Below are 24429 nucleotides of genomic sequence, written 5' to 3'. Positions count from 1 at the left end.
CTGGCCTGACTGGAGGTAAAAAAATCTCCTTTAAGGAAGGAATGTGTTTGTACCTCTAATCCAACATTTCAAAGGTATTGAATCAATGGCTGTGCATGATACTAGGAAAACATAAGGGAAATAAACATCCATGTGAGTGTATCACACAATGCCATGTGTTGTTGGTTAATGAATTTTTGAAGTGCATTGAGGACAAATGCTTGACTTGGCTTCTTTGTTTAGTATTCAATCACTAGTGAAGGAATGGGATTCTCTTTTCCTCACCATATAAATGCAGTTTTTGTGGCAAACTGCTAGAGAATGAAGAGATGGAAGTAAGGACAAATCTTTTGGAATGTTTCATGTGTATGAAGCTTTTCAGTCAGTTTTGAGGCTTATGGCTGTGTAAGTAGTTGGATTCTTGGCTTAGTTAATCATTCCCTTAGGCTCAGACATTTTTTTGGTGATGTCATTTCAAATTGTGTGCCTAGAGTGGGAGGTCAGTATATGATCCTTACTTCCGGAGACAAACTGGTATCAGCAAATGGCTTGTTAATCAGGGAATTAGTAGATCTCCTGTAAGTGTATTCAGGCCCACCTGTCTGCAAGCTGCTCACAAACTCTCTTCCTTGTTTCAGTACAAAGGAGCACATGTAAAGCCAGGTTTTGCTGAGCACTTCTACAGCAATCCTGCAAGATACAAAGGAAGAGAAAATATGTTGGTATGTTTATAAAGTGGTTCTTAAAAATATTTATATACCTATGTAAATGAAATGGACATCACTCTAAATTTCTTACTTTTCTTCCAGTATTATGATACCATTGAGGATGCTCTTGGTGGAGTTCAAGAAGCTCATTTTGATGGACTTATCTTTGTTCACTCTGGTATATATACTGATGAATGGATATATATAGAGTCTCCAATCACCATGATTGGTGCAGGTATGTAACATGGGAGCATCACTGTCTCAAACTTGTGTTAATTACCATGTTAATTACCATGATATTCAGGTGTATTAAATATCCAGTATAAATCCCATCTTGCTTTATCTGCCTAGCAAATAAGTGTTTTTTGTACAAGCATCACTAACACAAAAGTAGCTGATGCTTCAGGCTGAAGTGCTGTTGTCTGCTTGCTAGTTTTCAGTAACTTAATTTATCTTTTTATTTCATTATGAGAAAAAAATGGAATTTGTCAGAAAACTTATTCAGTAATAGGACTGCAGTTGAAACTTCTACATTCACACATACACACATTATTTATATATACACACACACATATATATATATGTATATATATATATATAAAACCCATCTCCAGAGTAGAAACCAGCAGTGGCAACAAGCCCAAATTAGTATCTGTCCTATTTTCTTCAGTATCATGATTCCACCTTGAGGAAGGAAATGAAAGCATCCAGCAGAAAGATTCTGAGACTAGAGGTTCTTCCTTTGTTCTCTCCCAACTGTTCCCCTGAACAGGAACCTTTATGGAGAAGGAAATAAGATTTGGTAAATAGGAAAGGTTTAGGAAGGTAATACAATATACCAGGCTGCAAATTGTGATATTTGTGGAGCTGCTTGCTTTTCGTGTCACTACTAGGAGCATGCTAATTCCCAGTGTAGCATATAACTGGTAGGAATTCAGATTGTATTACTGTCTGGTAGAGATTTTGGTTAAGGAGTCTCAGACCTCTTGCACCTGTGGTGATCTAGAAGTGAATTACCTGCTGTTTTGTGTTTTTGAGAAGCTGTGTCTCTGGGTTGGTTGGGTTTACTCTGTTGTGGGTTTTATTGAGGGTGGTGGGTTTGGGGTTTTTTGTTTGTTTGTTAGGGTGGGGATTTTTGTTCATTTTGGTGGGTGTGTTTCCTATGGATATGTTCTTTGTTTTACAAAGTCTCTCTTTTTGGGTATTTAACTGTTCTTCATACCAACTGTTTTGTTCTTGGGTGAGACTGTTCTGGCACTTCTTGCCTGGGTTTTGCAGCCTTGGCAGGGAGAATGGAACAATCTGACTGCATTGCTCAAAACCAGTGTTATTCTGAAAAATTGTCCCCACAGATCTGCAAGATGTGGCTGTGTTAGTATGTGAGTTTGTCGGTTTGTGACTACATTTCTAGAGCTAACATTCTGAACATGCCCACTTACAGTGCTTTGGTCTGTGTTGTGGAGAGCTTTTGGAGCACAAACTGGATTCCTTTTGGATGAGACTAATTTAAGAGACATGTTCCTGGAATACTCTTACTGCCCTTCAGTAGCCAGTGTGTGTTCAGTCAAAGGGACCTGGTGAGGACTAGTGCAAAGTCAGTCCCTTTTCCCCTCCCTGTCCTGCAGCATGTTCTGGGGGTGGCTGATCCTCAGCAGTGGTTCCCTCTGTGGTACCACTCCTGTGTTAGGCTGCAGTGCTTGCTAATGGAGATGTGGCCACAGACGAATAACCCCTGGCTTCTGTTTTACGGAAGAAAGGATTACAGTAAAAATAGGGCAGGTCATATTCATGAAGTGTTTAAAAACCAGAGAAACTGGATCAGCACTGTCCTAAGATAAAAGATTTCCCAGTCACTTCATGACGCTTGAAATGCCATCTTGAATATCTGGGTAAACTTCTGCATGTTCTCCGTCTCCTTTCAAGTTTTGAAAAGCCATCTCCTTTCCCTTCCTCTGGAATTAACCTAAGTTATTCAGAAAAACAGTTATCTTAAGTATAGTCCTTTAAAAGCCAGGGATCTTTATTGTGTATTTTTGTAACAGAATAGCTGTCTTGGGGAACAAAACCTCCAAGAGGAATCCAGCAATGCTAGATGTATTTATATTTCAATTTTTGGCACTGCTGACTTCACTTCCTCGGACTTTCTCTACTGAATGGTGAGTGACATTGTAGAGAGAGTCAATTTTCATTTGACTGGAAAAGAAAACAAATTAAAGTGAACCACTAAGCCTTGGAGAACTACCTCTTCTCTGTTCAGTCTGGCATGCTTTTCAGAATGGTAGGCTTAAGGCAGCACCAAATCTCTCTGCATTTCTACTCAAATTTCTTTAATAGTTTATTCTTCTGGCTTCAGAAGAAGCACAACATTATTAGAAAGGCAGCTTAACATACCTTGAACTTGGAAGAAGCTTCTGCTTGGTCACATAAGCAAAACGTGCTTATAGAATAATGCCTGGTTTCTGAATGTTTTGTTCTGTTTAATTTTGGGGTTATTTCTTCCCCGAAATCTGAGGAGGGAGTTGGTTCAAAAGGAAGGCTTTGGAAGTATTACTAGTACTCTGGCATATTGAATTGCCAAGAATGAAGCAAGAGGAGAGGTTCTGCAAGAAAACTGTTGCATCTGGTTCAGCAGACAGAAATACCTTTGAATTTTTAAAAATAATTATATTTTCCAGGGTTAGAGAGGGGGGTGTGTTTGCTGCAGGAATGGGAGCCTTCCATGGAGTGCTCATCTCACTCAAGACTCACTCAAGACGCAAAATCTCCCAATTGCTGAGTTTCAGCAGCTGTACAGACATGTCCTGATCTGAGAATCTTTATTTAATGTGTATTTTCAGAGCTACAGTTTTCATTTTTTCCCTTCATTTTCCATTTGACTTAATATGCAAGTAAGTGAAACCAGATTATCAAAAGATTCTTCAGTCAAGGAAAAAAAAATAGTGAAACCAATAGGAATGGTTATTGTCATTTTAAGGGTGGGAAAATCTAAAATTGTAAGAAAACTATTATAATTGGATGTTTTATTTCACAGCGCAAGAGTACTTTCACATGCCCAAGTTCTTCAAATACCCGTTCTGCAGCTTTGAGTTGAAGGCTTTATTTTGGACTGATTTAGACCTTTGTGGTTTACATCTTGTAGACTGTAAGATCTAAAAGAGTATCTGGTTTTTGCTTGCTACAGTTGGACAGGGTCACAGTTAGGTCCTGCAGAAGGTAGTGATTTTTTTTCTTCTAATGCAGGGAAAAGTGAAATAGTTTTATTCCTTATGAGGAATTAAGTAATTCTGAGGCAATATCCAGTAAATGTATATTTCTTTAGACAGTCCCTTAGTGTAGGCTTTCTGTTCCATTATTTCTGAATGGTCTATCCATGGTCCTTAAGCTGAGCATGAATTGTGATCCTGGGGAACATGAATCCCTTAAACTGAAACTCCCAATAAACTGAATTCCTGGGAACTGTATTTTGCTTGATTACAAAATTAATGGCACTTTTCTTCCGTTTCCAATTCTAACACTGTTTTCTTTATTCTAAAGTGGCCTAAGCCAAAAGCTGAAATAGAGATTTCTCTGAATGATGATTTTACAAAGATTAAGTAGAATGTTGCAGAGAATTTCATTGGTGCATTTGGAATGAAATTAATGCTTAAGGAAGTCTTCACTGTTTTCCTAGGGAAATCTAAGTGCAGTGATCTTACTAACTGGCATGTTCCAAGATGGGCATTCTGGGACCTTCCCAGCTTGGAAGTTCCTCCTTGTGTAGGAACTCGTGCGATGAGAGGAAGGTGTCCATAGAGAACATGATCCAAGTGCTTTGCAAACAATTCCACAAATCTATTTGATAGTGTTTCAGATCATCCAATGTGAAGCGCAGTTTTTCTGTGCTACCCTGAAAGTTCTGATACTGAGTTATGGCTCTCATATCCTCCTAGGGACTCTGTTTATTTCCTGGGTTTGGTTCACCTGCCGTACTGTGGTGCTGTTCCTTTCCATGTGCTGAAACACACAGATTTGTTTATGCCACTGCATTTGCACCGTGGCGAATATATAGAAGTGTTACGAAACCACGGAAATATGTTTTGTATGGTGACGCAACTCCTCATCAAAGCCTCCTTTAGTTGTTCTCTAGTACTAAGTGCTGTAGGGGAGAGCCAGACTACCTTAAAATATTTGCAGCTCTGCAGTAATGAAAGCAGAGATTGGGCCTTTAGATAGTGAGAACAAGCTGGATAATAATGTAAATGTTGCCTCATTCTGACTGACATCTTTCTGCCAGAGTGATAAAGGACATACCGCTTGTCTGTACTAATGTCAACAGACAACAGAAAAGGATCTGCTCTGAGGAGTCCTGTGCGTAGGCTTTTCAATAAAATACAGAATTTAGGGCAAATACCTACTCACGTTTGTGTTGAGTTGGGAACAGTTTAAAATGCTATCAGGTAAGTTATCTGCTATAGTTTGTGAAACTTCCACCTTTATATTTGCTGTGTTGAGGGAGGGCTGCTTCTGGCTTGCATGTTTAATGTGCAGGTTTGAATTAGACAAACGATCTTGCTTGTGAATGAGCGTCATTGAATTCATTGCAGTGAGTGGCTGAGGTTAACTGGTGCTCCCTCTGCTGGCTTGTGCCATCCCAACGTAAACATCACCTGCCTTTGGATTAAGGGTAAAGAATCAGGCAGAGTCTCACTGCTAACACGGGAAATCAAGTGACACGTTATAGCATTTTGCAAGTGAACCACTTCATGACTTTTGTACATACTGCCAGTAGTATAGTTCAATCTAATTCAATAAGTTTTAGGTTTTTTTCCTAAAGAATAATGAGGATATCAATTCAAGACTCTGAATCCTACATTTAAGAAGTGTGGGGATGTCACTTGTAGGTCATAACTAGATTAGTAAATAGTGACTCATGTCAGTGATGGAATGTATGCTTTTAGCATTAATGAAATGGTTTGGAATACCAGAAGAAATTGTACTTGGGGCAGAGTTACACTGCCTCTAGCCTGGTGCCCATGTTTAAGCTGTTCATTCAGTTCATTGTATGTAGTAGTCAAAAACTAGCTCTGTAAAAGAGGAGGCTTTTCCTCACAGTACTAGATATTACTAAATTGGTGTCAGATTGTCTTAGTTAAAGACTAGTTTCTTAATTATCTTTGAAACTTCCTTCTAAGATCCTTTTGACAGGAAGACTATTTATGTGCCAACAATAGTGTTAATTTTCCTTTGTTGCTTCAAACAGAATTCTGTGAGTATGTTGAGGATTTTTTTTCTGCAGCATAAGCTAAAACTTTTTAATTGTTTTCTTTGCAGCACCTGGAAAAGTAGCAGATAAAGTTATAATAGAAAACACTAGAGATTCCACCTTCGTTTTTATGGAGGGTTCTGAAGATGCCTATGTTGGATATATGACAATCAGGGTAAGAATCTCACCCACAAGCAGATCTAGTAAAATTTTTATTTTAATGCTTGAGCAGTTAAATACAACATTTGTTTTTTCCTTTTCAGTTCAACCCTGATGACAAATCTGCTCAGCACCACAATGCACACCACTGCTTAGAGATTACCGTGAACTGCAGTCCAATTATAGATCACTGTATTATCCGAAGTACTTGTACAGGTTAGTGGGCTTTTTATTGTTTGAAGAAACACAACAAATTGAGTATGATTACTATTGGCATATCTTTATTTTTTGATGCAGGTATTCAATACAGGTCTGCAAGCCTTAATTGCCTTGGAGCTTCACTGTTAGAGTGACTTCTTTGTGTCCAAAACCTCTGTGATAATGTGTACTTGGTTTTCTGTTTGAATCTGTTTGGACTCTTGGGGCAGTTGGTTTGAAGTAGAGAAGTGACAGTTAAATAAACATACCTGGGTTTGGTGTATAGTTGGAGCTGGCACGATGGGACATTTGAAAGTGTTACACATGGGAGTTGTTCATGGGGTTTGCTCTGATATTCAGTATTGGAATTGATGGCATTGAACAGTCATGAGATGCAACTGCTAAGCTCAGCTCACTTCTGAGTGGAATGATTTGACGTGTTCAGAGGATGAGTAGTAGCTCTACAGGCAGAAGTGTTGAAAGACTCATTTCACCATCAGAGTGAGGAATTTATACTGCCTGATTTGGGAAAAATTAATAGTCTGGGTTGAGGAAAGAAGGAATCAGTGTCTGGAAGTGAGGAGCTGGATGGCAGTTCAGTCACCAGCAGGAAGACATGGCAGTTTGTAATCACTGGACACAAGACTTGGCAAGTTGAACATCTTTGAACACAACCAGATGAAGTGGAATTGGAGTGTCAGAAGAGGTTCAGGAGAATTAAGATAGTGAGTCGTCGTGTGGAAATGGCCATGTGAACTTCTCCAAGGTCAGGTAGGGAGAGGGAATGGATGTATGCAGCAGGCTGTGCATGGAGGTTGCTCAGCTCAACATAAAAGGCAAGGAAAAAGAAAAAGAGTTCTTGCAACTAGATACAAAAACTACATTTTTCTGGTACTGCCTGTGAAGAATACTGTAGGGAACCATGATGAGAATGGTGGAAGGATTCCTGGTGTGTACCTTCTAGAGGAAGATGAGCTTTCTTGGAGATTTTGGGCTATAAACCACTGCTTTTGATCAAAGCAGTTCTCTGCTTTGCAGCTCTGTGCTTTGCATCACCATTTCTTTTATTGGAGACACATCAGTGAATACTTGGAAATGTTAAAAATTATAAAAGAGGAGCAAAGGACAGCGAGCTGCTCCCAGTATCCCAGTTATCCCAGTGTTAATGCTAATACTGGGAAATCAAAATATTAAAAGAAAAAGTGTTCTGGAACTTGCCATATATCAATACTGGCGACCCTGATAACCAGTGAGAGGAATTTGATAAGACCACATTCAACTTGAATATTAAAGTAGTTTGAAGAGCTGCATGATTTCATATGGGAATGTGCTTATATAGGCTATCAGATCCTGATATTTTTGTGAATGTTGTTAATGAAAATTATATTTTGTTAATTTTTTTCATCACCACTTTCCATTTCTGAGAATTTTGAAGTTTTGCTCCCTCCAAACTCTGGATTTCAGAATGTTTACTGTATTGAATTGTTGATTCTCTTCTCCAAAATTAAAATTTTTGTTCAATTTTGGAGGCTGTTTGTAGGCTATACTATCATCACTTATTGATTATCAGTTTTACTGGCTTTTTAATCCTACCAAGCCTTGCTATTCCCTACTCAGGAAGTACTGACTGTGTAAAAAGGGAGGAAGAATGGCAGTCTTCCAGAAAAGGCATTTACTGTTTCCAGATAACTGACATCTCTGAAGTATTGATCCATAGGCATTCAAAACCTCTTTCCTAGCACATGCTTGATATCCTTTCTGTAGATCTCCAAGTTGCATTAAAGCATATTTCTACATTATGTCATATGTAAAGTTCTTAATGTATGTCATATGTAAAGATGGGAGCTATGTAAGTGCAAATGCATTAAGCTGGAGGTTCCTGCTGCCAGTACAAAGCATCTTTTGAAATATTTTCAAATAAAGTTTAAATGGCAAGATCCTGAGTCTAGAGGTTCTGTTGCATCCATTGTGGAAGAAATCTGTGTGAGCCCTCACCTCAGTGGATAAAAGTAGTAGTGGATGGCAATGTTCCTTTTTTAAAAAATACTAATATTGCTGAAGTGTGTGCAATCATTATATTCTGAGTGAACAAAATAAAGCTTAAACCAGTGCTACATGTACTTTGTACTCCAAAAGGACTAATTTCACACAATCAGTACTCAAGTCCAGTGAAGTGAGTCAGAATAAAGATTGCTTTCATTTAAATAAGCAACATGTGATAGAGGTATGCATTTAGAACATCACACTGGGTTCAAAAAATCCATAGCTCCTCAATCTCAGAAAGAAATAGGGGAGGGGAGTGAAAGCAGTTATGAAATGCAAGAAAGAAGTTATTGACTGTTAATACAACTAGGAAATTAGCAATTGAAGGAAACTGTGGGGCCTCCCTCCAAAATAAAAACACACCACTTTACTGCCACAAATAACTTGATAAACAAGACAAGATGCAGCATCTGTCTAGAGGAGACAGTGCTTGTGTTTTAATTTGGAGAACAAAGCAGTGATGCTGATCCATCATAGAATGGAAACATTTGAATGGCAAAGTGTTGTGTAATTTTTGTCCCATATTTAATGAGAATAGGCAGGAATGATAAATGCCCTCATACCCTAGAGGGATAATGAAACACATTCCACTCTAGACAGTAACTGTGGATGAGGTTAAACAGCTGTAAAAATAGACATTCTAAAATCATGCAGGAGTTTAGAAAGAACGGGCTAAGAAATTCTCTGGCTTCCTATTGTGTATCAGTGGTAGCTTGAAACCTCGATGAGATGGTCTTTGTCCCTGGGGGAGGTGGGAGAGGAGAGATACCCAGGATGAAGTATGGCAGGAGTACTGCCTGTTGATCCTGGGTAAAATTATGAGGTGTAAATGCAGGGGTTTGGTCAATCAAGAATTTAAAATATACGATGAATCAAATTAGTATGTATTCACAGAAAGTTATAGTGGTTGCACTACACTGTTGGCATTTTTGATTGCTTTCTTTGACTGAAAGAAGGCAACAGTCCCAGTATAATTACACCGATCCTTGAAAAATGTTTGACATCATCACATAGTGCCTTAAAATATTAGAGTTCTACAAAATGCTTAGAGCCTACACCAAATAGATGAAAAATAACTTTCAGTGTAACTGTCATGGCTTTTTTTTGGTGGCTATTTCAAAGATGACTTGACTTGAAGAGGAGAAATAAGATCCATATTAATGAGATCTTTAGACTTTACTATAGAGTATTATAGATACAATATGAATCTAATATAACTACAGTCTTAAAAATAACCAGGAGGATGGGTTGCTATGACCTTCCTGGTAGGTGGACTGTCAAACACCACTCACATTAGTCTGACAAAGTGCAGAGTTACACACAACTTGATTTTGTTCCTAAGTGCTAAACATCTCTCCTGGAAAGCTGGGAAAAGCTTAAGGAGTCACTGTGGATAAAGTGCTAAATGTGAGCCCTCATGCAGTCGAGTGGCCAAAAGAACTGATGTGATCCTTAGTTACACTTGTGGGAATACTGAGTAGAAGTAGAGAGACTGTGTTAATGTTAACGCCTCTGCTTGGTCCTGCTTCAGAATAAAGTGCTCTTTTCTGGTGTCCATAGCAACATGTTGGAAAATTTAGAAACTGTTCAATGAAAAGTCATATAAGGTAAAGCAGAAAACTTTGGTTGTAGTGAAAAATACAGCAACTGCAATTTGTTACTTTAATAAGGAGAACGCTGAAGGAGCAAATTGCTTGCACTGAATGTGTGTGTGCATTGGGTATGGCATACACTGGTACAAAGAGAACTGGGTGCCAAAGCTGGAGGAATTCAGATGAGCAATTAAAGCGTAAATTAAAAGGAAGCAACCCTCTAGCCAGCTAACAAGCTTTATGCTGGTTTCTCAGTTGCTGGGAATCCTAAAGTTATCAAAATTTAAATATGTTTCTACAAGATATGTGCTGAAGTTCCTGCTGGTAGAATTGAAGCAGGACTTAATTCAGGGAATTAGTATAGCCTGTATTATTCATAAGGTCAGACTAGACAATCAAAATAATTTCTTTAGGAATAAAAAAGGAATAAGTTCTTTGTAAATGAGTCTGTGAATTATTTAAGCATAGTCTTTGTGGTGCTTTGCTAGAAGGATATGTGAAAACTGATTAACAGAGCAGGTACTGGCTTGCTTATTTACTGGTGTTTAATTGTAGGGAACATGTGTTACATAGGCCGGGTTCCCTGAGATGGGCTCTTACCTTTCAGAAATCACTGTTGATTTTAGTGGCTGCAGAATTTCGTGTTGTCATACTTCATGGAGTTCAGGGAATTGAGCTGATATGCTGAAGTCCTGATCAGTTTGAGTCCTAGATTCCTGGAAATGATTTATTTTCTGGTTATGGTATGGTAGCTGAAATAATTCAGGGAGTTTTGTAATTCAGCTGGGTAGAGACCTGTTGGTTTCTGATGTTTATTCTGTACTTGAGATTGTGTGTCTCTGTCCTGCTGAGTATTGGGTAGACAGTGTGTCTTTGTGTGCTACAAAATTCTTGTTTGGCCTCTTTGAAGTATTGAGTTGTGAAAATTTAAAGGGAAGCACAAGGCAGTAATTAGCAGAGAATTTTGTTAGATTTCTGTTGGACTCTGCTGTGAACATTCAGTATACAGTGGGTCTAACACAGGCAAATAAATGAGTGAGGACTTTCATAAGCATGAATTATTATATAAACCATTGTCCTGGCAGCTGTTTAACCTTGGCAGGATGCTTTTAAAGTGACTCCTACCGTGGTTTTTGCATCTGCAAAATGATGACATTAGTGTTTTTCTGCCAGTGGCTTGCAATCCTTTGGCCCTGTGCACACTAAATCTTTTTTAAATATCAGTTCACACTAACTTTTCTTGCAAAAGCACTGCCAGACTATTTATAAATACACTATGCTTTGAAGCTATGGTAACTGTACTGTTTTCTTCCAGTTGGCTCTGCAGTATGTGTTAGTGGCCAGGGAGCTTGTCCTACTATTAAACACTGTAACATCAGCGACTGTGAAAATGTTGGACTTTATATTACAGACCATGCACAGGTAATTTTCCATATTAATTTCTTTACTTCAATGAAGTTGTTTACTGTTCTTGATTCCTGTCTTAATTTACACTTTTATTTCTCAGGGAATATATGAGGACAATGAGATATCCAATAACGCGTTAGCAGGGATTTGGGTTAAAAACCATGGAAATCCCATTATTAGACGGAATCACATTCACCACGGACGTGACGTTGGCGTTTTCACTTTTGACCACGGAATGGTAACCTATGCATTTTCTTTTGAAGAAAAAAAATACAGATGGTGTAGAACTGAAATCTTCAAATTTTACCTGTCATTGGAGAAAAGTTTCTTAAAAAAATGTATTTAGTCATGAACAGATATTTTAAAATTTGCCTGCCGTTGTTCTCTTGCCCTTAAGTGAGAGACAATTTTAGCTGCAAGAGGTTTAAGCAAGCTTTTACGGTTGATTGGCAGCCTGTTACATTGTATTATGTTGCAGTGACAAAATACCTCTTGAAACAGGATGTAAACTGTAGGCTTACATTTATACTTCATTCTTTTTCCCTTTGAAATTGAACAAAAATAAGGTGCTGGATGATTTAGAAATTAGAAAAAATGCTTTGTGGAGACTTAGTTTTATTTTAGTGTTAAAACTCTGAAATAGCGTATGTACATACTCTCTGGGAAGAGGACTTCTGTAGCAAGCAATTAGTTGTGGAATTTTAACACAGAATTTTGTATCAGAGTTCAGGCTTTCTCTCATAAATATATTTATTTGTGTGCAGTGAAGCTCATCATTTCCAAGTACATGTACAGTAGTGAGAAATGACATTCAAAGCACTTGAAATAGAATGGCTTTTTGTCTCTGAAATAGAAGATGATTTGCTACTTGTTTTAGGAAGATATTCTGCATGTCTTCCAAGGAGTGCCAAATCATTGTTTTTCCTGTTTGAATGGCAAAGTCCCAATTCCCCACGCCCAGCTAGCAAAACAAGCAGTTTTCTTTTAGCCACTCTTAAAATGGCAGATCTCTAAGGATGCTTTCTATAGGATGCAAAAGCTCTTGATGCCCAGGTGTAAGGCAAGAGACCTGTTGGGTTGAGACTAAAGGGCAAGAAGGAAGTGGAAGCAAGGACAGGTGACTTGGGAAGAGTCCAGAGACACTGTCCAACTGTGTAGGGATGGGATCAGGAAGGCCAGGCCATGGATAGAGCTGAACCTGGCAAGGCATGCAAGGAATAACAGGGAAGGCTTCTACAGGTATGTATTTCAGAAAAGGAATGGCAGAACAAAAGCACATCACCCCACCCCCCATGAGTAACAGCAGTGATAAGAGATGCAGAGAGGGCTGAGGTGCTCAACAGCATTTTGCCTCAGTTTTTACTGGCAGTCTGTCTTCCCATACCTCTTTATTGGATGGACCTCAAGGCAGGGACAGTGGGAGCAAAGTCACTCCCACTGTAAGAGAGGATAACATTTGTGACTGCCTGAGGAACCTGCATGTTCAAAAGCCTATGGAGCCCAGTTAGATGCATCCCAGAGGCCTGAGGGAATCGGCTGATGTAGGATCTAAGCCACTCTCCACGAGATTGGAAAAGTCATGGAAGTCAGGTGAAGTCCCTGGTGACTGGGAAAAGGGAAACATTGCACCCATTTTCAATGAAGGGCACAAAGGAGGACCCTGACAGGTACTGACCTGCCAGCTTCACCTCTGTGCCAGGGAAGATCATGGTGCTGCTCCTCCTGGAGGCTGTGCTAAGGCTCATAGAGGACAGGGAGGTGACTGGGGACAGCCAGCACGGCTTCACCAAGGACAAGTCCTGCCTGACTGACCCAGTGACCTTCTGTGGTGGAGTGACTGCCTCAGTGGAGAAAGGAAGGGCTATGGATGTCATTTATGTGGATTCCTGTAAGGCCTTGACACATTCTCCTACAACATCCTTCTCCCTAAGTGGTAAAGATGTGGATTTGATGGATAAACTGTTTAGTGGATGAGGAATTGTTTGGATAGTTGCATCCAGAGGGTAGATGCCAGTGGGTAAATCATGTCCCTCAGTGGTCTCTATTGAGACCAGTACCATTCATCAGTGATACGGACATTAGGATCAAGTGCACCCTCAGCAACTTCTAATCCAGAACTAATCAGCAAGTCCTACTCAGGTTTTTGATGAGAGTTGGCAGACTGTAAATAGCATTAGCAGGAAATCCACTGTGGGTGCAATCTAGTGAGGCCTTTCTCCTCTTTGCTCACGTTGCTGAGGGGTAGAGATAAAGGATAGAGGCAGTGCTAGTTGTAGCTGTTGGATTTGTGGTTTTCTGGTTTCAGTAGAAGGCAAATAGGTCACAGGAATGTTGATTTTGCTGCCAGCATAAAATCTTGCCAGTGGAGGTGAAACACCCACATGGTGGGATTCTGCTGGTAGGTGCCTTTTCTCCACTCTGATGGTTACATCCTAAGGACTATACTCGTTCTGTGTTGGGCAAGTTTGCACCAGCTGAGAAAGCCCTGCTGGCAGCCCTCTTCTCATGGATGGCTTTACATCATTTTCTGTCCTGTAGAGATGGTGTTGTTTGGCTGTTTGCAAAGAGTGGTGGCAGATGTCTTTGGTTTATATTATCTCATTGTTTGGAGTGCATGAAGCTGTGATAACATACTGTATAAGCACTTCTGATCCACTTCAGTGGATGCATACATCCCTTCAAGACTTAGGCTTGGAAACTTAGAGTGACGTGATTTCAACTATAGAAAAACTGGTAAAGGAAAGTACTTCAGCAATTCCTGCAAGGTGTCTGTGTGTAGGTTTGAGGGTTAATTGAAAAATCTAGGTAGGAGCTGTTTCTTGTTTAAGTACTGAAGTATAAATATTAAATATATGAGTACTGAAATATTAAAAAAAATAAAAGTCCAGGTTGAATTCACTTGATTAATTTTAAATAAAAGTGTATTTGATCTTTTTTCTTACCAATGAAATGTCTGTTTCAGAGCTGCGATCACTGTGGTATCACAAGCAAAATGGAATAGAAATAAATGTTTCCCTTTTGTTTAAGGGAAACAGTAGCACATTAAAGAGAATGCGTGACTAGTATTTCTCTCAGCTGCAAATATTACTGAAGTATTTCATAGTCATAAACTCCTTTGAAAGATTCAGTCCCCCCATGTGTCAAAGTCTGCTTTGGCAGCATCTTCTGCTTTTTTATCATGTCTAGTGATAGAGTCAATGAGATTACATCATTGGCAGTGTTTATATGCTCGTTAAGTGACAAAGTGACGTGGTATCCTTCAGATACAAATCCTATATTCCTAAACAAAGCAATGGATTTTGTAGTTTTGTTTCTCTCACTTCTGTTACTTTCTGTAATTTTTTTTGTATTGCTTGTGGCTGTGAAGTGGGACAAGTGGATTCCAGTGCTGAATTCCTACCCTATATGTTCTTTTCCCATGGGTTTCTCTGCTGGAGTGCTGTCTCCAAAACGTTCAAGAGTGCTTTGTTTTTCAGTTTCATACTCTCAGACTCTTCTTTGTGTTTTGAAACTTGTAGAAACTTAAAGCTCTTATTTCTAAACTGGCAATATCCTGACATTTGCCTTAGTGCTGTGACAAATACGTAACAAGCTGGCATTAAAAATGCAGTGTGGCATTGATAGCCCTGGGTGTCTTATCCTGACCTCTCTGGTGCCTGAGATGAGTTACCAGGCATCTGTCATAAATTGTATTTTATAGTTGTATGCACACAACGGAGAACTTCCAATTTAATGTAAGAATAAGCCTAATTTTACAGTTTAAAACTGAGCTCTAGGCGAAACAGCTTTCATTTTCATTGATCCCAAATGAGAAGCCTGGGGAGGTTTCTTTCTGATGAAATAAAAATGTAGCAGCATGTGTCTAAGTTGGGTGATCATTCCTAGTTTATTTCTCTGTATTCTAAATACTACAAATCAGACCATTTTTTAAAAATGCATATATAAAGTAAAAAAAAAAAAAATTAAGCATATGCCAGATTCTATACAGACTTCATTAAAAACTCAATTGCCTTTTGCTGTGCATAAAAATAAAGGGTTTGTTTTGAATCTTGGATGTGATTTTCTTTATGTTGCATTTGAATTTTTGTAAAATGTGCTCTCAAATCAGGTCCCTTCCAGGATTTGGAGGCACATTTTTATAATCACAGGCAGTTACTCTTTTTCTATATTGGTTTCCAGTTGTCTTTTGTTTTAAATTTTGTTTCTCTCTTTATTTTCCTACCTGATTTAAAATACCAGAGACAATAAATATTTGGGAAATGTTAAATCTTACACAATTACATGTTTTCCTTTTAATGCATGTGTTGTTCAAACAGTAATATTAAATACCTCTGTGTTTCTGTAATGTTGTAATCTTCAAGACAGAGAAAGGAAAAAAGCCTTTTTAGAAATAAAGGGGGTAGAAATCCTCTGAGAAGAAAAGCAGCAAGAAAATCCCATCAGTTGAAAGTTTTAACTCTAAAGCATTTCAGAGCCATGTTTGTTAGACTGGACAATATGTAGAAAGAAAAAAGCATCCAAATTCAATCACTGAGTTAATCTTGATATAAAAAGTCTTGAGCTTTTGCAGCTGTGTAGGATCCAGTCTTTGTGATCACATTTTTTTCTGTACAGAGTGTGCCAGGTGGGAATATCAGCATTATCGTTGCTGTTGTGTTTATTTCTGATTCCTTCACCTGCTTAGATCTTACTAAGGCTGCAGCAGTGTTCTTGCCCACACATGCTATCAGTGTGGCTGTCATTTTGTGTCCACAGCTAATGCTCTGCCTGGGATTGTAAATAAATTTGATGTACAGAACTGCTTTTTAATATTAGGATTTTCAAGCAGTAAGCTACTTGGTAGTTTTGTGTAAGATTGTAATACTTTTTCCACATGTATCCTCTATTCCTTTTTAGTAATCATAGGGGCCTTTTTTCCTTAGCAATCCTGGCACTCCAGGTTCTTCTTCTGTTAGCTGTTGAATTATAACCAGAAACCACCACAAAGCACAAGTCAAACACCCAGCACACTTGAAAACCATTCTTAGAAGGAGTTGGGGGCAATATTAGGCTTGCAGTTCCTCTGTCCAGACTTCCTGGCCTCAATAGCTTGAGGTGCCCAACAGCCGGACTGAGTATAAGGGTTGGGCAGCTCGAGTGTGCTGAGAGGAGCAGCTGTGTCTGATGGTGATACCTTGCTGGAGCTGGCAGTAAGTTTTGTGTTAGCAGTGTTGGTGGACACTGTGGATAGCAAACAGGTCATGGAACTCCATACTTGGAAACACATTTTGGGTTTTAAAAAAATACTCCCTAATGTTCTAAAGAAAAAATGTTTCCTGAAGCTATATGTGATTTTTTGGGATCTACAAGTTCATCACCAGACTCTTTGATGGGCTGGAGTTCAAAGGCACCATAATGCCTTTTGAAGGTGTGTGGCTCTGGTGGCTGAAAAGATACCAGGGATTGCCTGGGGGTATCTTAAAGGCTGAAGTCAGTATTATCCCTTTCTTGGGGGTGAATTTGGGGCCAAAAAAGTTGTTGGTATCAACAGAGAATGTCTTGGGAAACAGAGGGAGAGGAAATAGGAAGTCTGGGATGAGGTGGTTGCTCAGAATGATGGAATTGCATGTGTTTCTGACAAGCAGCAGCTCTGTTGGTGTAGCTGACTTGAGTTTAACAGTGGTACACACAGGTGATGGTCAGACTTGGTCTCAACAGAAGCAGAAATCCACTGGGTTTAACTGCATCAGCTCAAAGCCAGCCCTTCAGCTTAAGCTGACTCTGATTAAGGCAGACTGGGCTCCTTAATGCAGTTTCTCTTCATGGATATTGACTGTTACAGGATCTTAGTCATCCAAAAGCCTTGACTTTTCAACCCACTAGTCAGGCTTATAAAAGAATTTGAGATACGGATTTATTTTGTTTTATTCCCCCCACTTTGAAAAGGAGCGTTTACTTCTCAGAGGCTTACAGCAAATTCCCCTTTTCTTCTGAATCAGCAGTCCAACATTTTTCAAGTTAAATACTGGTGCTTGCTGAAGCTTGTAGAGATCCTGCAGGCCACATGAGAAAGGCTCTGTTTGTTTTGTTTGCTTGCAACTTCTTCCTGGAATCCAAAATGACTGATGAAGCACACCTGAAATACCCCTTTTGTTTTATCATGGTGCTGTAGTCAAAAACATATTTGGCACTCAAAGAGAGAATAATGTGTGAAGTAATTAAAAAATATGTCAAACATGTTTAGTAATATTTTAACTGAAATTGTATATTCCATCAGGAGAATCAGGCTTGCCTCTATATACCAAATTGTCACTTTAGGTAAGTTTCTCTGAGAGCTTCATTTTAAGTGCAAATTAGGGGATAAAAAAAATAATTCCTTTCAGGATAAGAAGTCAAAAGACTGCCTGTTGGCATGAAGGCATATTTCTGAGGAGATCTTTGGATTCCTCTGTCTGTTAGTATGTAGCTTCCTTGAGAACTCTGAAACCATCTTGACTCACTTAGGATTGAATTTATTAAAAATTATTGAAAAAAACATACTCTGAATATCTACAGAATGTGTCTTCCATTTGATTTTTGTTACCCAGAGAAGTCTGAGGAGCCAGGCTATGCACATGGATAGCACTTTTTTGGAGAATCTTTAATCCATGTACTGCCTTACTGCAAATCCTCAGAGTATGGAGATCTGCAATCCTCAGAGTAGGGAGAAGAGCATGCTGCCTTGATTTCCTTGTTAAACTGGATGTATTTCTGATTTTTTGTAGTCAGTGTTTGATGGAGTCCCATAGCAATTCACAGCACAGTGAAACAGGCATTCCTTGTAGTAGATCATGTGAGCATGGAATACAGTGACTCTGGGCAGTAGCAGGAATTGGGTGGGTGTGTGTTTTGTTTTATTTTTGTTTTTTTTTAATTTTAATTGTTTGGTTTGGTTTTGGGGTTGGTTTGTTTGTTGTTTAGGGTTTTTTTGTGCACAAATATAACAAGTCTGATGATGAGCAAGTCTAAATAACTAACTTAGGTGGCTACAGGAAGAATGGTGCCTGCTGGAGGCAGTTTTGGTTTGAAGCATTCAGGAGCTTGCATCTAAGCCATCCACAAATAACAGCACGTCACTTGGTGGTTGTTTGCCATTTCCAATAAGAGATGCTTCCTGTCTTACAGTTTAGTTTCTATTTTTCTGGTTGGGCATGAAATACATTGATGTTCACCTTAAGAATAGGTGGAATTTGAATATTAAAATGTTCTAGGACCATGTTGAGGAAAATGCCATGAAAAGGCTGACACAGTAATTTAGCAAGGCCCTGGAAGCAGAATCAGAGAAATCATTGAGCAGGAATCCATTATATTGCCAGATGAATTTTCAGGTGGGCCAGTCCATGGTGCTGCTGCATGGTTGGTATGGAAGGAGCAGGCCTGGGATGGCTTTGTGCAGTGGCCTTTCCCTGCCCACAGCAATACTGTTTATAATGCTCCTGTTTAAAAACAGTTGTGTTGTTAGGTCTGTTGCAGCTGTTACCGTGTCTCAGTGTAGACTGTTTAAAAAAGGCAAAAAATAAAAAATTGTACCATTTGGCCACTCAGACCAGTCCAACCCTGGAAAAATTACTGAATTCACACATTCGTATTATTTATTTTGATCAGTGGTTTCAAAGAAATTTAGCACACTTCTTCCTAAAGAAACAATATTTTTGCTTAATGTATATAGTTCCTGGTCTGCAAACAAGCAGGTAGTTTTCTCCATAGTACTTTCCTTCCTGTGTTGGGCTTGTGGGCTTTATGGCTTTTGAAAGGAGTCTGATCCTTAGGAGCTGCTGAGGAAACCTGATACTGAGTCCTGTTCAATGTGCTATATCTAGAGTTGCCATTTTTTCTTGGTATTTCATGAGTAGTCATAAATAGCAATGCAAACACAGTGTCTTTGAAATAGTATTTTATTTTTGGAAAAATGAAATTATATAGTGTCAGTAGTTGTTTTAATTAGCTATATAAGTACTTACATGTTGTCAATTTTGATACTGTTTCCTTTTAAATGAGGATTAAATTTAAAGGGGAGGGAGGGAAGGGGAGGGAATAACCTTCATTTAAAAAAGGACTTTTACAGGAAACTGCATGTTTTATGTCTTAAGGGTTATTTTGAAAGCTGCAACATCCACAGAAACAGGATAGCAGGCTTTGAAGTGAAAGCATATGCCAACCCAACAGTGGTGCGGTGTGAAATCCATCACGGCCAGACTGGAGGAATCTATGTGCATGAAAAAGGAAGAGGACAATTCATAGAGAACAAAATCTATGCAAACAACTTTGCAGGTGTTTGGATTACCTCAAACAGTGACCCAACAATAAGGTATTCTTTTTCTCATTATTATTTTACTACCTAGAAGAGATTTGATGGAGATGGGATAATTGTACTTTAATTTAATTTAATTATGGAGAGCTGTAAATATTCTTGTATATGTAGAAATGAAATTTCTGTCTGTATTCAGTTGAACTCCATTTTTAATTCGTGTGTGCACTTAGAGGTAGGTCTTTCTCAAAGCAACAGAACATAAGTTTTTATTTTAAATCTGGATGGGGTACAGTCCTGGCCACTATCTACATATGTGGTATTGTACAATGTATTAGAATAATTTCATAATGCTGATTTTTTTTTTAGGGGAAATGCAATTTTTAATGGGAATCAAGGTGGTGTTTATATCTTTGGTGATGGAAGAGGCCTTATTGAAGGAAATGACATTTATGGTAAGCAGATTTCTTTGCTGCATATTGATTTCTGAGAAAAATGAATGTGTAAGTTGTATTAAATAACACTTTTATTGACAGGTAATGCATTAGCAGGAATACAGATTCGAACAAACAGCTGTCCCATCGTTCGACACAACAAGATTCATGATGGTCAACATGGAGGAATTTATGTAGTAAGTGCAGCCTGGGACAGGCACAGACTTGTGTTCTGTTTTAGAAATGTAAAGGGGAAAAGTGCCCTATGTGAAATGTTTGTGCTTACAATGCTTTAGCTTCTTATGTTAGAAACCACGTTCATGGTAAGAGACTGAAGCTGGTGCTGGTATTTAAAAGATGAGGGTTTTTATAAATGCCACTAAATTATTCTTATTACAGAGCAAAATATTTAAAAATAGATTACAGAATTTTATTGTTGCATGGTTGATAGCTTTTTGAAAAGGCTTAGTTTTCATAGTGTGTCATCATTTTAAAAAAAGTCTGTTCAGCTCTTTTGGAATGTAATGTGTTTATCACTATCCTCAGAGAAGATTTTTTTTTTTACCACCTTCAGGATGATAGAAATTGCAATTGTTGCATTGAAAAAGTGGGAAATAAAGCCCAATTCCCAACGTGTGCAAGGGCTCTGCTAACTGAAAGAGCTGTCAGGTTCCCTTAAGCAATACCAGATTTTCAGAACCATGTGTCTTTCTGCCAAAGGTTACCTAAGGTCCAGCTAATGCTGCAAGTGTGCAGCTTCATCTCTTCATTGAGTAAATTTGACCAGAACAGCTTCTTCCCCTGACTGAGAAAACTGTTGTTTGACCTCTGGGCCCAGACATGTGGTGACCTTCTGAGCCATGCCAGCTTTTTGTCCATCTTGGGGACAGAGCTGGGTGTAGGTTTAAGAACCATGAGCCGAGGCTTTCATGTGAGTGCACAGCACTGGGGAGGCACCTCTCCTACCAACAGCCAGCAGACATTTACAAATACTGCAGAGCCTTGAAACAGAATGATTTACATGCAGGATGTTCTTTGTTTCATGGCAAATATTCAAAATCATGATATGCTGTTATTTAAAAAAAAAAAAAGAGCAAAAAAGCTTACTCAAATGGAAAGGAATTACTTTGCTACAGTAAAGAAGCCAGACGTGGGAGGGATGGATACAGCAGAAAAAAAGAGTATTGGTGTTTAGCAGGTTTTCTTAACTCTTAAACCATCTTGTATTTAGCATGAAAAAGGACAAGGTGTGATAGAGGAAAACGAAGTTTACAGCAATACATTGGCTGGAGTCTGGGTGACAACAGGGAGCACTCCAGTCTTGAGGAGAAACAGAATACACAGTGGGAAACAAGTGAGTTTTGCTCTGTGGTTACAAGAGGGCCACAGAAAAGAAAGTCCTGTGGTTTTATGCCTCATTATCTTGGAATTAACAATATAATTCTCAATGTGTTAGGTTGGAGTTTATTTTTACGACAATGGACATGGCGTGTTAGAAGACAATGACATCTATAATCACATGTACTCAGGGGTTCAGATAAGGTAACGTTTATTCTGATTTTCTGCCAAAACAGACGTAGCTTGTTATGTGCTCTATTGTGTTTTTTTAGCTGTTCTTGTCATTTTGTTTATAAAAATAACTTTTTTTGAAATCCAGTATGTCTGAATACCCTCTGCTTTAACCTACAAGAAAGTTACCAAAAATACAGCCAGGGTATTGACTGGAATATGTGGCCCTTGAAGTCTGTAAAGCTAAATTATGTTTGCATGTTTGGAAAGAACTGTATTTTATTAAGACTTTTAAGCAGAGAGATCCATGGGGCACTTCTTTAGAAGTATTTGAGATGTTTGGCCTTGGGATATAGTAAATGACTAAAAATTACTTATTTTTAATGACTTTTAAATTACTTCTTTACTTACATTTCACTCTAGAACTGGAAGCAACCCCAAAATCAGACGCAACAAGATCTGGGGTGGTCAGAATGGTGGTATTCTTGTCTATAATTCTGGTAGGTTTGTTTTCCATGTTTATCCAGAATTGCTTGTATTCTGTGGTGTTATATTCTCATTTATTATACTTTTTGATTTTGTTCTTTCCACTCTTCCTTCAATTTTAGGGCTTGGATTTATAGAAGACAATGAAATTTTTGATAATGCAATGGCTGGTGTATGGATTAAAACTGACAGTAATCCTACACTACGAAGAAATAAAATCCATGATGGAAGAGATGGAGGCATCTGTATATTTAATGGAGGAAGAGGTAACTTTTTCCCTTACTGTTTTTCACTGAATGTTCTGGATAAGAATGAAATTTCAGTTTAAGCAGTGTTCTATTAAAGTGCTCTTTAGGAACACAGCTCTTGTCTTCTGAAGTGATAAAATAGTTACAGCGAACATACCCTAATGCTTTTTAGCCTTAATTACATTAGTAATACTGAAATCTGTGGGAGGCAGAGAGGTAATTAATCTCATCCAAGATAACTGTTAGATTGCTGCTTAGGACAGTCCTTTTATCTCATTTGCTTTTGTAAGCTTTGCCATTTCACTGAAACATTTTGTTGGATTCAAGTCAGGTAGTCAAAGTCATGCACCTGAGCTGTTTAAGTTCTGCCAGACTGTCCAAGATTCAGGGGGAAAAGACCCACAGATCTTTAAGGAATCTTCTATACACTTGTAAATGCAGAAGTGGTCCCTGTCAGAAATCCCCTGACTGTTTTGTGTCCTGATATCAGCTTCTGATATTCTGTAGATAATCACTTGCTCTAAGTGAGCTTTAGTTTTAACTCAGCATTTTAAAGTAATCCTGTCCTATAATAAAAAAATGCTTGGCTTTGGGAGTTTGTTCATTTTAGAAGACAAGAGAGGTGTTAGAAAAATTAAAGAAAAATTTGGAAAGCAGAAAGACTTCATTTTCTGCAGTGGTGCCTATGATGGCAAATTCCATGCTGTGTACTGAAAAAATACACTTCCAAAATTATACACTGAGAGCTACTTTTAACTGGTGTCATTGATGTCAGTGCTACTGGTGCATATTCTCCATGTGAAAGGAGTTACTAACAGGATTGTGACACATAAGAGCCTTTGAAAATACTTCATAGAAAGGTTACAGGTCAGGAAATGCTCCCAAGCTCAAATGTAACATTTGTTGGTCTGCCATAGGTCTTCTGGAAGAGAATGATATCTTCAGGAATGCTCAAGCTGGTGTTCTTATTAGCACCAATAGCCACCCTGTGCTAAGGAAAAACCGAATATTCGATGGTTTTGCTGCAGGTTTGTGCTGTTTAAATCAAATTTGGAAGCCTGGCGTGAACTCTTCACAAGGCTTACTCTAGGTTTTTTTACCCCATGGTATTTAGATGTTTTAAAAGTGACTGGGATATCCTTCAGTGTATTCTAAAAGTCATTTGAGAATTCAGAACTGTAGTCAGGGTGTATTTTACAGCATGTTGGGAAATGACACATATTCTGTCTTGTAATTTTTTTTTGTGAAATACTTCTCATTATTTTATTTTAGCAGCAATTGGTAGTTGTCTAGGATACATTTGTAGTTGATGTGCTGGATGCTCATATGAATATCTTATCACTGCTTTAAAACCTAGGAAACTGAGCAAATACACATTTTGAAGAGATTTGAATTGCATCTCAAGTTCAACTTTCACACTCCACAAAGTTGAAAAATTGTAAAAATGAGCGTTTCTTTCTCCAAAAGAGATGAAGAATGTAACAGTGATTTTTTTCAATTTTACTGTTTAATCATCACAGTTTCATACAACTTGCATTCCATTCCATTCCAATTAAAATTGCATTCTTGAGTTTTCTCCCATCTTTTTTTCAGAAGAAGCAAGTTTTCTGAGAAGAGCCTCTAAAGGTGTTGTTTCAGTGTGGTGGGGGGGAAGGATAGGTTGCTGTCAAGAGCAGTCCTGGACAAATGACTTGGAAGACACGGGTTACTGATAAAAGCTAAGAATTAAAGAAATTAATTTTAGGTGCCCATCTTGAGAACTTTTTTTGAAAGATATTTTTAAAAGGGTAAGGTATGTGCACAAGAACTTTAAAATGTACATGAAGATGACAGCTCTAAGTGCCCAAAAATCATATTCCCTTTGAAAATAAGCATGGTCATAGTACCATTTTATTATCAGATAAACTAGTAGTGTGTTGTTCCTCCCAGAAACCATGCATGCCAGCTGTAGCTCTTTGAAAGGATTCAACAGCTGCATTTGAAACCTCAGTTTTAAAACAAATTACAGTGCAGTTTTGTAGCTATGTATTTTTCTTTCTTCCCCTTGAGTTGATGATGGCTTAAAAAAAACACCAACCAACCAAGCTGTAGATGATGAGGTACAAATGTACAACCAGCAGGGGTTTAACTTTGCCACTCTCTTTTCTCTCCTTTGTTTC

At 38.4% G+C, this 24429-nt stretch overlaps 1 protein-coding gene across 4 annotated transcripts in view; it reads left to right on the top strand.

Moving 5' to 3' along the window:
* FBXO11 (F-box protein 11) overlaps positions 1–24429 on the top strand; it is a 69401-nt gene that overhangs the window by 41528 nt on the left and 3444 nt on the right. For all 4 annotated transcript variants that reach the window (XM_077781930.1, XM_021540180.1, XM_021540179.1 and 1 more), the window contains exons 6-19: positions 618–701; positions 789–921; positions 5997–6103; positions 6192–6303; positions 11236–11342; positions 11428–11565; positions 19436–19653; positions 19963–20048; positions 20130–20224; positions 21259–21381; positions 21484–21569; positions 21960–22036; positions 22145–22288; positions 23188–23298. In XM_077781930.1, coding sequence (XP_077638056.1) covers positions 618–701; positions 789–921; positions 5997–6103; positions 6192–6303; positions 11236–11342; positions 11428–11565; positions 19436–19653; positions 19963–20048; positions 20130–20224; positions 21259–21381; positions 21484–21569; positions 21960–22036; positions 22145–22288; positions 23188–23298 — 1621 coding nt within the window. The remainder of the gene's footprint in view (positions 1–617; positions 702–788; positions 922–5996; positions 6104–6191; positions 6304–11235; positions 11343–11427; positions 11566–19435; positions 19654–19962; positions 20049–20129; positions 20225–21258; positions 21382–21483; positions 21570–21959; positions 22037–22144; positions 22289–23187; positions 23299–24429) is intronic.

The sequence above is a fragment of the Lonchura striata genome, chromosome 3, assembly GCF_046129695.1.
Source record: "Lonchura striata isolate bLonStr1 chromosome 3, bLonStr1.mat, whole genome shotgun sequence".
NCBI lineage: Eukaryota > Metazoa > Chordata > Aves > Passeriformes > Estrildidae > Lonchura > Lonchura striata.
This window is presented reverse-complemented; position numbering and strand designations above follow the sequence as displayed.